The following is a 14,366-nucleotide window of genomic DNA, read 5'->3' as shown; positions in this document are numbered from 1 at the left end:
GCAGGTGAAAGCCACGCCGGTTCAATCACATGATATTTTAACTCCTAAACTGGGTTGAATAAAAAAGGGACAGGTGATGGGAATATATGGTTCTTAAAACCAATGCCTTTTAAACTGTAACAAAGCCTCTCATTAAATGGACAACAAACTGTTCAAACAGATAACGCTGTGTGGACATTGTTTTTAACTATGCGTGAAGATCACCTTATCACCTTTCCCGGGCTTATAGGAAAGCCACTACACAAGTAAGAACCATCTCGGAATAAGGGGATTGAGTTTGGAATTGAGAGATTCTTGTGCATTGGAATGGACGGATGAATACTGTGAATGGAAAAGGGTTTGACTTGCACATAAAGTGTGGATCGCTTGCCTGATGTGTTGCAGAGTCTTATCTTCTTGAACTGAACAGAGTGTTTATGCTTTAAGCTTGTACATGCGGAGAAATCTCAGAAGCTCTATGAAACGCCGGTGAGTGAACTTCTCCTTTGTTTAAGCGATATTTATCGCACTATGATATACTGAAACGGGATGAAGTTTGAATAGCGGCCTGAGTTCGAATGATTATGTTCTTCTACAATCAACAATACTTTCAGCTTGCTGCATGTTGTGTTGAAGTGTTTGTTCAGTATTATTATCTTCGCTTTGTGGCTTATTGAACATGCTTTAAATGAAACGCTCGTATGTGCGCAATGAGCGTAATTGGAGAAATTGATGATGGTGATAAATTAACGAGTGCAAAGGACGATGCCGATGTTGTTGAAATCTATTCAGTGCATGGCCATGCTGTTATTGAGAGAAACAGTGCTGTTGAAACAGAGAAAAGAGTCAGGAAAATGACTGACAAAGGTGCTTCATTGTCTATTGAGAATTTACTAAAGCAATGTAAATCAAAGTTCACTTAAACAAATAAAGTTAAACAAAAGATCAACTATCTTCTTTCTGGAAAGGTGACCAAAGAAACTGTTTCTGATGTGCAAAAATATTTCAAGAGTTTTGAAACACTGCAAAGATGCCATTGAAACTCATAATTCATAGTTGAAAATGCCAATGCTTTAAACTGAGTGGGAACAGCAACAAAAGTGGCTTGTTAATTGAAAGAAAATAATGAGTTAACAATGGTTATCTGATGCTGGAGTTTTATATGATGATGGAATGTCTCTAATAGACACAAACGTAAATCCTGATGACAGTGTATCTAATGCTTCAAAGCAAGGATCTCGCTTTAAACCCCATTCCTCGTCTGGTTCTTCAAAGGCTTCAAGCACTGCATCTGCTCATCTCAAAGCTAAGGCTGAAAAGGCAGTCCTTTTGCAATCTGTAGCCACTTTGAAAAAATTGCATGTTGTTGAGGCCAAAGAGGAAAATCTCCAAAGACAAAAGGAGAAACTGCATAGAGAAAAGGAACAATTATAAATTGAATCAAAATTAGCTGCTGCTACTGCAAAATTGTCTGTGCTGGAAACAAGTGAAGGAAGTGTTGAACGACTGAGTGAGGAAGAGGATCCAATGAATGCATATTATTTGAAGCATGTAAAATCATGTACATCAAAAACATGCTCTAACCCAAAGACGTCTTTACAACAAAGAAATGGAAGTACTCAACATGACAATTTGATTGTACATCCAAAAGAGAGATCAAGCATGCAAACTCAAGCACCAACTTCAATGCACTATAAACCTTCATCTGCGAAGCAGCAAAATTTAAGTTCCTACAGGCCTGAAGATAACATTCAGACACAACATTTGTTGCCTCCACAAATTACCACTCACGTTTTGTCTACCTTGTAAGTGCTACCTTGTATGATGTTGTACAGCAGCAAACTAACATTGCCACCCAATTGTTGCAACAGCAAGCATTGGTTTCTCTTCCACCTCAAAGGATATTGGAGTTTGATGGAGATCCATTGCAGTATGGCTCTTTTGTTAAAGCTTTTGAACAAGCCATTGGAAAGAGAACTGGGGACAAGCAAGAATGCCTTACTATCTGAGCAATATAAAACAGGACGGCCAAGATTGTTAATCCGTAGTTGTCACAATATGAGAGCTGATCAAGGATATGATCGAGCAAAGAATTTGCTTAAAGAACATTTTTGGTAGTGAAATTAAAGTAACAGCAGCATATATGGTGAAGGCCATGTGCTGGCCTATAATAAAGTGTGAAGATGTTGATGCTTTGGAGTCTTTATCAATTTTTCTGAGGAGCTGTTGTAATGTAATGGAAGATTTACAGCATATGGACGAAATTAATGTTCTATCTAACCTTCGACTCATTGTGATGAAGCTGTCTTACAAGTTTCGAGAAAAGTGGAGGGCTGCTGCCAGTGACTTACAGGAGCTTCGCGGCAACAGGGCCATGTTTTCTGATTTGGTGAGGTTTATTGAGCATCAGGTGAAGATTCTTTCTGATCCATTGTTTGGAGATCTATAGAGTGGACAGGCATCCTTTTAGTTTCATGCTAAAGCTAAGCTTAAATCTGAGCATTTTAAAAGAAAATAGATCCTGTTTTGGGTGCTTGAAGATTGGAGATGTAAGTAAAGATTGCAGAAACCCATTAATTTGTGATGTCTGCAATCAAAGGCATCCCACCTTGTTTCACATAGAAACCAAAGGTAAACCATCACCCTTACCAGTAACAAATGCTCTTGCTGCTTTGCAGGCGTGTGGTCAAAATGGGGTTGGGAACGAGGAGTGCGTTCTGTCTATCATTCCAGTACGAGTCAAGGCGAAGTCAGGTAGCAAGATTGTCAACACCTATGCATTTTTGGATCCTGGAAGTTCAGCCAGTTTCTGTACAGAACATCTTATGAAAAAACTGAATCTTACAGGAACAAGTAGCTCCATACTGCTCCATACTTTAGGCCAAGAAAAGTCGGTAGACCCGTTCATGCTCTGTGGTCTTCAAATTTCAAGTCTGGATGGACAGACCTTTGTGGATTTACCGGAGCTGTATAGTCAAACATCAATGCCTGTGAGCAAGAATAACATTCTCACTCTGGATGACTTAAATGATTATCCATATCTGGATATCCATATCAGAATCCCCAGTATTAATGCAGAGGTTGAGCTGTTCAATTGGTCTCAATGCATCAAATCTTATGGAACCGTGGGAAACCATTAACAGCCAAGGCAGGGGACCCTATGCTGTCAAGACCCTATTGGGGTGGGTCGTGAATGGGCCACTAAGAGGTGGCAATAGTGACAAAGGAAAATCTGGCTGTCCTGTAGTCACTGCCAATAAGATCTCAGTTGCCAGGCTGGAGGATCTGTTGATTGCTCAATACAATCATGATTTTTATGAGAAACTGTCAGACAATGATGTTACCATGTCCAGAAATGACCAAGAGTTCATGGAAATAATGGAAACCACAATCAAGTTTGAATAGGGTAATTATTGTATAGACTTACCTTTTAAGTCTCCTGATGTCATCATGCCAAACAACTGTAGTGTTGCTGAACAGTGTGTTCTGGGTCTACAAAAGAAGTTTAAAAGAAATCGAGAATATCAGCAAGAGTATACATCTTTTCTGTCTGATGTCATTGATAAAGGATATGCAGAGGTAGCACCACCTCACCAGTTGAAACGAGAAGATGGTAAGGTTTGGTACATACCACACCACGGTGTGTATCATCCGAAAAAGAAAACTCTAAGAGTAGTGTTCGATTGTGGTGCAGTGTTTAAAGGAATCTCTCTGAATGGTCAGCTGCTGCAGGGTCCCTATCTCACCAACTCTCTGCTGGGATTTCTCACAAAATTCAGACGGGAGCCTGTCGCTTTGATAGCTGATATACATGCCTGTTTCATCAGGTAAAGGTTTCTCAGAAACGTGGACTTTCTGCGTTTTTTGTGGTATCCTAGTGGTGATGTTACACAGAACGCTATGGGATATAGGATGAAAGTTCATCTTTTTGGGGCAGTGTCCTCGCCTAGCTGTTCTAATTATGCATTAAGGGAGGATTGCACATGACCATGTTTCCGAACACTATTCTTCAACTTTTATATGGATGACTGCTTAATATCTTTGCCTACAGAAGCTGAAGCACTGCATGTGGCTCATAATCTCATTGCTGCTTGTGCAAAGGGAGGATTTCAGCTGTCAAAATGGTTGAGTAACAGTCGTGTTGTCATGTCCAGCATTCCAGAGGAACAGAGATCAAAGGCAATCAAAGAGCTTGACTTGGATAAAGATGATCTTCCAATGGAAAGAGTACTTGGTCTGCACTAGTGCACTGAAAATGTACCTTTAGGTTATCCATAAAGGAGCATCCTTACACAAGACGTGGCATGTTGTCTGTGGTTAGTTCCATCTATGACCCCTTTGGGTTTCTTTCCCCATTTACTCTGCCTGTAAAACAGGTGCTCCAAGAAATGTGCAAGTGCAATGTTGGCTGGGATGATAAGATTCCACAGGTGTGGAAGATTCCACTGAATGACAACAGAGATGGAATCTCAGCGATGGACAAGGTGGCTGGCTAACTTACACTGTATAGCAGCACTGAAAGTAGACCGTTGTGTAAAGCCCAAGGACTTTGGACAATCTGAACACGCTCAGCTTCACCACTTCTCTGACGCCAGCGAGAATGGCTATGGGACGGTGTCATACTTGAGGTTGGTGAATAGTGAAAAAAGGACTGTAGTTGCATTTATTTTAGGAAAGTCAAGAGTTGCTCCATTAAAACAGATGACAATCCCGAGGTTGAAACTGACGGCTGCTGTTCTCGCTGTACAAGAGTTGATAAAATGCTAGAAAGGGAGTTGCAATTTCATTTGGATTCAGCTGTATTCTGGACAGACAGCATGACTGTACTGAGATATATCCAAAATGAAAGCGGTTCCAGACCTTTGTAGCAAATAGAGTGGCTGTTATTCCACTCTATTTGCTCAACAGACTCAACAGATGTTGTGCAATGGAGGCACATAAAGTCAAGTTTGAATCTGGTGGATGAGGAATCTAGGGGTCTTGGTGCTGAAGAGATGTTATCATGTAAGCATCTTATTTTCTTTTAAAGGAAGAAGAAGAATGGCCCAAGATCACCTTACCACCTTTCCCGGGCTTATAGGAAAGCCACTACAAATATTATATGTCTTTTCTAACCTAACCTTTACGATTTATAACAACCCTTTTTAATTGCACAGAGTGAAAAAATAACTTTAGACAGATATGATATAACAAATACAAGATGGCACATTAACAGCACTTAACAAACTTCAACTAACAATGCATGCCAACACAAATCTGCTTACTTGGTGGAATATGTAGATGGCTGAAGTGGTTTGTGTGTGCGTTCACATGCACAATTCAGTCCCTTTGCAAAACCGTAAACTTGCTGTTAATATGTTGAAAATTAATGGCAAACAACTCAATTTCCTATAAATAATTCCCAGAGATTTGCAGCTCTCCACCTGTACTGAACCAGCTGCAAACCTTTGGCAACAACAGACGTTTTGCTGCTACTAGCAAAAAACCTTCGGTGAATGTTTGTCAGTGCTGGCAAACAGTTATAGCAAAGCTGTCGTGATGGTAGACAAGTTACTAGTCTAAAGAAAACTACTGTAGTCAAGTGAATTCAAGTCACCTTCATTTATATAGCGCTTTTTACAATACAGATTGTTTTAAAGCAGTTTTACAGTGATAGTAGGAAATGAATGCAACAAAGATTGTTTTAAATGGATTTTTAAAATGACCCAGGAACAAAACTAAACAGAGCACATAAAAAAGCACACATATACATATACAAATGCAAAATAAAACAATGCAGAACATTATTTTAGAGTCTTCTGCTGTTCTGGATCATACAGCACAGGCTCCTGCAGTTCTTTGTCCTTGGACATCCGTTTATCATTCTGTACTTTCCTGTTAATCTGTGTGATGGCCCCCCATAACAGGATATATCCTAACACCCGCAGACAGCTGACCAGTCCCAGAAACAGGAACCTGATGAAGGTCACATTACATTTTAGCATGCATCAGTTGGGGCTACATAGAATACTCCTGCCAGATTTGCTCACCTAAAAGTCTCTGTGTCATACATTCTGCAAGCACCTCGTCCACCACATTTCTTGAGACCCCATTTCACACAGGTAGAGTCAATAAGAGCACCAAAGTAAATGGGAGCAGGAATACCACCTATATAAAAGTGAAATTACATTAAAAACAATGCTGTGCCAGACCTTAATGTGAATAACATCTGTGAATTAATTTCCATTCTTGGGGCACTTCTTCTATATAAACCCAAACAATACAAATGTGAACTTACCCAAAACTCTTAAAACTAACAGTAGGACGCCCACTGAGAGAGACTTTAGCTCAGGATCCACAATCCTGCAAGAACAGATTAAACATTTAATACAAATGTCATCCATATAAATACAAAACATAAATATAAAACATAGTTGTGTTTAATCATTCACTGTAAGATACTGTATGCTGTAAAGTAATTAAACAGAACCTCAATGAGATGATGAAGAAGGGAACAGTGCCCAGACAGTACACAAAGAAGGCTAGAGACTGCAGTGCCAGATAGATGTAGAACATTCTAGTACATCTGCTCTCTCGTGAACACTGTCCAAGCACTGCAGAGGAGTTCCCAACACTCATTCCCCAGCTCTGGACACATGCACAGTCGTGGAATGTCTGACAAACACATGTAAATGAGAAAAAATAAAGAAAAGACACTCAAACACATGTAATAATGAATTTGAGGTCAACAGTTAAAGATAGTTGTTCACCATATTCTGTCCTGTGCCACGAGTGGAACTGCAGCCTGCGTGACAAGGAGAGATGTAGGTCACTCCATTCTGTCCACACACTGGATCCCATTGGAAGTCAGGACACCCACAGTCGGCATTGCAAGAGGTAAGTGCATCACTGCTTATATTATGAACTTCTACAGATCTGCCACATAAACAATAGATTATATTATATTACATATTTATATGACCCTACATAAGGCAAGCAGTTCGTTAAATGGATAGATTGAATTGATGGATAATGTATATAGTTTCCATGATGCAATAAGATGTAAACAAAGAGTATGACGGGAGATGAAAGTACCCTTGATAGGGCACCGTGACCCCAGCGACATCTGTATTTTCACAGCTAAGAGCAAAGTAAGGTATGGTGATAAACAATGCGGCAATTGCAGTGAAAAACGACATTCTTGCAGATCCCAGCAGATCCAGTTTAAACCTCTTCATTATCCATCCACTCAGGAACATACCCAGAGCAACTGGCGGAATAGATGTCACTCCTACAGAAATATATAAGCACACTCAATTTATACAGCCAGAAAAAAAAAAAAAAATAGACATGGCCGTAATCATGGCAGTTGTCACCTATGAGAAAGTTGGTCTTGGATGCACTTTGTCCAAACTGCTGTTCCAAATACTTTGGGGTATATGTTATGACTATGACAAAGGCATTGAATGCCACTACATTGGAAACCAAATATAGGAGATAGATCTTGTTGGTGAGCAGACGCTTCAGAGACGGCCCAAAATCTAGAAAATAAACAAATGTTTAGAACAATACATTGTCATAGTAGACCATAATAACACTTTATAATTTATAATAATAACCTCCATTAATTTCCGGAAAACTCATATTCTTCCAAACCTGTATTACATTGATGTGTTACATAAATTGTATTTTCTGGAGGATCTCCTGGCCACGTTTTGTATAATTAAAAGAGACTGAAACTGTAAAGCTACATAGTGACACACACAAACATCATAAAGTACTACATATGACTATAAGTCTCAGTGACTAATTAGATTTAAATAGACCTAAATTTTATGCATCTAACCCTTGTGGTCTGTGTAAGGTTGCCATACCTTTAGCTATCTCTGTAATGCTGGGTGTGTGTTTATGTTGTTTTGAGGGGTTGTCTATCTCATAGGTTTGGGGGTTTTCAGGCAAAGCTCTTGGCAGGAACCAGAGAGGCAAAGCAGCAAGCAGAGTCAACAGCCCAGAAACCACATAACCCAACCACCAGGCCCCAACCCAGCGAGAGTCCTGAGGGGTGATGGTCACACTCTCTGATAATGAGAAGAAAATATACAAATAAACAATATATGCGAATATATATTAAAACCTTCACTGGGCTCACCACCTCTATTCGCCCACTCCATATATTCTATCAGTCCTGCTATCAAGAACATAGTTTATACTCACAACAGTCACTCAGTGTCTGATCTCTGATAAGAACAAATGTACTTCTCTGTTCTTAGTTTGTAGAGTTACTTACCTCATGTCCATCTCAGCTTTCCTTCATCGAAAGACTCTGCATCTGTTGTCCATCTGTGTTGTTCTCATCTCGCCTGTCATGCAATCAATGGGATCTTAACTTCTCGCAGAGGACAAGCTGATAACACTCCCTCCTTCATCTTAACCACAGAGAGCAATCATATCTTCATCCCTGCCATCTCTGTTGTTGAAATCAACCATCCTTTCTTCCATTCCCCTTTCCTGACCATAGAGGCCACTCATATGGGCTATAATTATCTTAGGTAACAGGAGTTTCCATTGAACCTTTTGTTCTGGCCACAAATACCAACCTTAATCCTCCTTTACTACTCCGCCAGCTTCTCTATGGTATTTCCATCCATCAACTCCTCAGGGGTCCCTCATTTCATTGGCTCCCTCTGTGTCACTCCTCCCTCCAGTTTTACCTGGTTGCCTCTGTCCATTGATTCTGCCAGACCCCCAGTTCCTTCAGCCTTCATGGCTTCATGTGTTGGGCTCCCCTAATTCTGTTTTTCCTAACTTTCCAGGCAGTCCTGTTTACCCCAAGGTACCAAATGGGTCTGTTCTCCTGGTGACAGTAATGGATGGTGGTAATGGCTCAGTCCATCTACAGCCTGAAGAACAACTCAGTGCTCCCAGCTGCATCTGCTGTTACCTCCCCTGAAGCATACTTACCCTGATCCGCTGCAGCCTCAGACATCCCTGTGGCACAACCCACACTTCTGGTTCCCTTTATTGTGTTTCTGATCTGTTGGCTCTTCTGTGGTCTTTCACTCAGCCGGCTTTCCTGAGGCCTCATAGTCTGCCTCCCTATCCTGGGTCATTTGCTCCTCTTGCCTTTCCCGAGCCTCCTGCTCTGCTGGCTTACCCAAAGCCCCCTATTCTGCCTCCTGCTCAACCTGGTCCCTCATGTTCTTCTGCTCCACCGTCGTGTTCAACTGTTCTGCCACGATGGTTCCAGTTCTCCCATGGTGGTCTTCTGCTCTGAGAATGCTTTTGTGGTAGTCCCTCTAACTCCACCTTGTCCATTACCATATCCATATACCATGAATATGAATATGTATGGTATTTTGTGTTTGCATGGTACCTCAAGGTTCTTCAAAGAGGAAGTACTACCATGGTACATGTCAAAACAAACAAAGTAATACTGCACTTCTTTTTGGTACATTCTTGTTAGTGACCTCTAAGGTATAACAATTTTAACTCACCTCTATTCACTAAGCCAATGTCCACGTAAAGTCTAGCACAAAGAGATCCAAGCGAGTAACCGAAAATTGGCCCGATCACGCCGAGTGTGTGCAGGCAACCTACAGAAGAAATTAAATGGACTGAATCACTTGAGGGACAAAGGTACTTTGGTTTGAGATTAAACACACACACACACAAACACACAATCATTTTCTCACCAATGTAAAAAGCAGAGTTTTCTGGGTGTGCATAATCATCTATGAAAGACATTCCCAAAGGGCCGATGCTGGCTTCCCCAAAGCCACGAATAAAGTTTCCCAACAGCACAATCACCCATGTGGGCGAGCTTTCCTCTTGCCCTTTTTGGCATCCTATACAACCCATATAGAGTGCTCTGTTTGGTATTTTACTGCATTTTACCATTGAAATATCCCACATCCTTTTCCACATATAACCATGCATTACCGGACACAAGCTGTTGAACAGTATTCTGGGTGTCAGATGAGCATGTGGATCTCACTGTGAAATTATCAACATCATTAGTGTGGGCGGCAGCTGTATCGTACTTGTACCTGTCAGAAACAAACAGACACATAAATAGTAAAATAATTTAAAATACAGATCTTCAAGAATACTGATCTTTGAATATGACCTCGAATATGCTATTATGTGATGGCCATACGTTCATTTATTCAACATAACATTTAAAGTAATTGATAGATACAATGACTTAAAAACACATCTTTTATAATCGACAAATCTATAAAAATTTCAGATAAGAAAAATATACCTTTTACATGATGCTTGGACTAAATTACATTTATTTGAGTCATTACATTTGATATTTTCATGAAAATGTTATAAGAGTTTTTCAAAATCACATGAAACTAAACATGAATACAAAGAGTAAAATTCTAAGGACTTACAAAAGATTTGTTTATGTTCTTCATCGCGTACACTCTCATTTGTCAATGACCCATGAACGTTACTCACCGGTCCATAATGAAGTGAGGTAAAGCCATTACCAGTGTCCCTATACCCATTAGCAGGACCCCTGCTCCAATGATCTTGGGCCTGTGAAACTTAGCGCCAAAGTAGCTTACCACAGTGATGACCAACAGATTACCTGCAAGCAAATGTGATGTTATTTAACAAGTTCTTTGTTGTTTCATAGCATACCATCAATCAACTGTCCCATTTTTGAAGTATGAACGGCAATTCAGTCACATTGCAGCACAGTGGTGTGACTCACTGCTATAAGTACTCATCTAATGGGTGAACCTCGGCCCTCATTTCTCAGTGCAGCTCGACACATCTCAACTCACCCATTTCAAAACTGCCATCGATGATACCAACAGTAGAACTTGGGATCTCAAACCGCCTCTCAATCTGAGTGATGGTACTTTTGGTGTAAGCCCCCGTCAGGGATTTGGAGAAATAACAGAAGGCAAGTACACCAATAAAGATCTTTCCAGGAACAAGGGTAGAAAAAGATCAAGTCAGAAGATTTAACTTTTTTTTGTCAGAAGTATAACAGCTATTATACACACTATTAAAACATATAATCAGCTAATAGAGCTTTATACTTGTTGCTCGGTTAAAAATGCATATGGTCAAAGACGATGTCTCTTGCCTTTAGACTTGGGGAGCAGCATTTGGCCTGAGATGTTTTCTTATTACTGTCTGAATACTCCATTAGTCTGGGTTCAAAGAACCCCTCCGGGCTGCCCTCCACTGTCATGGTGAACTATGGGCTAGTGAAGAGGTAAACAATTCACAAACTGATGAAAAATGAAAGAAGACAAACTCTGCAAATTTGAAGTTGTGTGCTTATGTGGAAAAATGGAAACTGTAAAAAAATTAAAATGTGAAAAAACAATAATAAAATAACACCAATAAAACAAATAAAATAAAATGCTAATAATAAACTGTTGACACACTAAATTATTTTCTCTTTCAGTCCATTCCATGTTAATAATTTACCATATTATGGGATTATGCAGTTCATGATAACATAAAAAATTTCAACAATTTATTTAAGGACATTTTCATTACTTTTGTACAATCAGCCATTTTGATACTATATGTTGAACTGCCATGATGTCTTTAAAAAAGACAAAAAAAGTTAAGAACCTCTATTTAACGAACTTAAGCAGTAACAGACTTATGTTTGATCCTAATGTTACAGTTTCTTAAATAAATAAAAAGTGTATCCATTCACTTCTATCATGTCAGAGATGATTAAAGGCAAAATACATTGTAATCAAATGCAAACATGATTAAAATATTATTAATTAGCTATTTTGAAACACTCACATGTCTAGATGTGTCTTAGAGAAAAAGCAACTGAATATGCTGTTGAAATATGCCCAAAGCGGGATCTCTGAAAGTGTCTTTTATATTCACCAAAGTCATTAGACAGTTTTATTAACCTTTAACTTCCACTGAGTGTACCTTTAACCCTATTGTGGATTAAACAAAAAACATCGCATTTACATGCAGTAGGTTTTTACACAAGCTGTTTAAATTTTTCACCAAGCTGAATTGAACTAAATTACTATATTTGTGTTGCAAAATTAGGTTTTGAGATCCATCGAATTGTACTTATGAGACACTTTACATTCTTTCTACTGAGTAATAACAATGTATATGTACCTTGATGCATTTATGCTGTATACATGAGTTACTGTAAGGATGCAATGTTGGTCAGGGAGATGTTTTTTTTTTTGTATTTAAGTGCAAAAAGGAATTTCCAGTCATGGGTATTATGTGTTCCGTCTATAGATGCATATTTCTTTACCAAGTTGCCAACTACTGGCCTAGCATGAATTATACAGTGTTTTTAGTAGTTTTTGTAGATCCGTGTGAACGGGGATCGTTTTGAATAACTTTTCAGGTTTTAGTAAATCATTGTCTTGTAAACATACCATAATTTATAACTATAATTTCGACAGTATTCTTGTGTCTTTTTATGAGTATTTATATATGGCACCATAAATTTAAAACAGAGAGAAAATTAACTTTAGACAGATATAAAAGTAATAATGAATTAAAACAAGATGATCTGTTAGCAGTTCACATGTGCCTTCTCTGCCTTACAAAATAGTAAACTTGCAGTTAATATGTACTAAAAATGGCAAACAAATCACTTTCTTACAAATAATTGCTTAGGTTTGCAATGCTTAACAAGTTTTTCAGCTACTGGCAAACCCAGTGCCCTGTCAGACCATTTTGGCGTCCAATACACAATTTACCAGTTACGTAATTTGTAGGTACTCTTTGGAACCAACATGCAAGGAAATAACATGCAATAACAAGTGATATGTACGTGTGTCTGGGCCCTAAAGCCCGATTTATACTTCTGCGTCAAACTCACGCCGTAGCTACGTCGTAGGCTGTGTGTATCGCGTGTACCCTTCGGCGTACCCTGACGTGCACCTCTCCAAAAATGTAACAACGCGTCAATTCTATGCGGACGCAAGCGCTGTGATTGGTCTGCGAGAACCCCTCCCTCGGGTTTCACCTGCTCCCTCTGCATGTGTAATTGAGCGTAAACGCGGACAACGGTGCAGAAGTATTAATGAACACCAACACGTAGTCTATAGCTTAGAGGCTCCGTATAGCGTCCGGCGCAGAAGTATAAATCAGCCTTAAGCATGCTGAGATAGCGTTCGTTGATGAGTCATTTACCCATTGCGTAAAGACTCACAATACCTTGAAAAAGGTGGAGTCCACTCTGCTATTCCCTGATCTGGTTTCTCTATTCCCTCCACTTTGGTTAATACACAGGGTGATCTGAGGGTTATAGCGGGAGCTCTCCTGCCGGGCCAGTCCCCGCCGCCCTCCCAATCCTCTTTCGCATCACAGGCTGTGGAGCTTCAGAGTGAGGGACCTAGCATCTCATTCGGGGCTCCCGTGGAAGACCGGATGTCAATCGCTGCATTGGAGGGCAGGCTTGAGTCCTCTGGGAATGAAGACTCTGTGGCACTGCCCCCTGCGTGGAGAATATCGCTGTTCGAGTTTGACCCAGAGTTGACTGCCATGCTTTCCCGGGACGCCGCGAGCATCAGGCTCGAGTGGAACCCTCTACCTTGTCCCGAACACTCACTGTTGGATGATTGGTTTCTTGGCACAGGGCATGCTGAACAGCAGCGTCCCGCCCCAGTTCCTTTCTTCCTGGAGGTGCATGAGGAGGTCAAAAAGTCGTGGAAGGCAACTTTTTCTGACGAAGCCACTTCACTGCCTTCATTGTTCTCACTGCACTCGATGGTGGGGCCGCCAAGGGGTACGTGGAGATCCGTAACGTGGAGATCCCCCAGATGAAGTGTGCAGTTGCAATGCATTCATGCCCGAAAAGTGATGCCACCTTGCGGCCAAGGTTTACAGTGCTGCTGGACAGGCTACTTCCGCCCTGCACGCTATGGCCCTCCTGCAAATAAACCAAGCCAAAGCACTCAAAGAGCTGCATGAGGGAAGTTCTGACCCAAGGTTGATTCGGGAACTGCGGGCAGTGACGGACCTCACCCTCCAGGTGACTGTACGGTGAGACGATGTCCACATTAGTGGTCCAGGAACGGCATTTCTGGTCGAGATGAAGGAAGTTGACAAAGTCTGCTTTCTTCACTCCCCCATCTCCCAGGCCGGCCTCTTTGGCGACACTGTTGAGAAATTTGCTCAGCAGTTCTCCGCAATTCAGAAGCAGATCGAGGCGATCAAACACATCGTGCCCCGGCGGGATGCTGTTGTCACCACCGGCCCACCTGGGGCTGTCTCCCCACCTACTAGTCTCCAAGGACATCCCCCTGCGCTGTCTACATCAGCTCCGGTGCGCCCTGTCTTCACCCAGATCGCAACGTCGAGTTTCCCACAGGAAGCCGACGCAGCCTGTGAGATGAAGGGAGCAGCTCTTCAGGAGATGGTGGACGCACTGTCAA

The 14,366-nt window shown here is 40.9% G+C and overlaps 1 protein-coding gene across 1 annotated transcript; it reads right to left on the bottom strand.

The window, feature by feature from the left end:
- Positions 1 to 5,733: 5,733 nt before the first annotated feature.
- On the bottom strand, positions 5,734 to 11,869 carry LOC307004572 (solute carrier organic anion transporter family member 1C1-like). Its single transcript, XM_079623887.1, has 15 exons — positions 11,749 to 11,869; positions 11,066 to 11,186; positions 10,758 to 10,899; positions 10,426 to 10,558; positions 9,898 to 10,004; positions 9,651 to 9,803; positions 9,453 to 9,551; positions 7,833 to 8,036; positions 7,335 to 7,499; positions 7,054 to 7,249; positions 6,729 to 6,894; positions 6,449 to 6,633; positions 6,257 to 6,321; positions 6,009 to 6,126; positions 5,734 to 5,934 (listed from the first exon to the last, which is right to left on the bottom strand). The coding sequence occupies exons 2-15, from the start codon at positions 11,171 to 11,173 to the stop codon at positions 5,763 to 5,765; spliced, it is 2,013 nt and encodes a 670-aa protein (XP_079480013.1). The 5' UTR covers positions 11,174 to 11,186; positions 11,749 to 11,869; the 3' UTR covers positions 5,734 to 5,762.
- Between the last annotated feature and the right edge of the window lie 2,497 nt (positions 11,870 to 14,366).

Source organism: Phoxinus phoxinus (genome assembly GCF_949152265.1).
Source record: "Phoxinus phoxinus genome assembly, chromosome: 9".
NCBI classification, from domain to species: Eukaryota; Metazoa; Chordata; class Actinopteri; order Cypriniformes; family Leuciscidae; genus Phoxinus; species Phoxinus phoxinus.
Note: the sequence above shows the minus strand (reverse complement) of the source record. Positions and strands in the feature narration are given on the sequence as shown.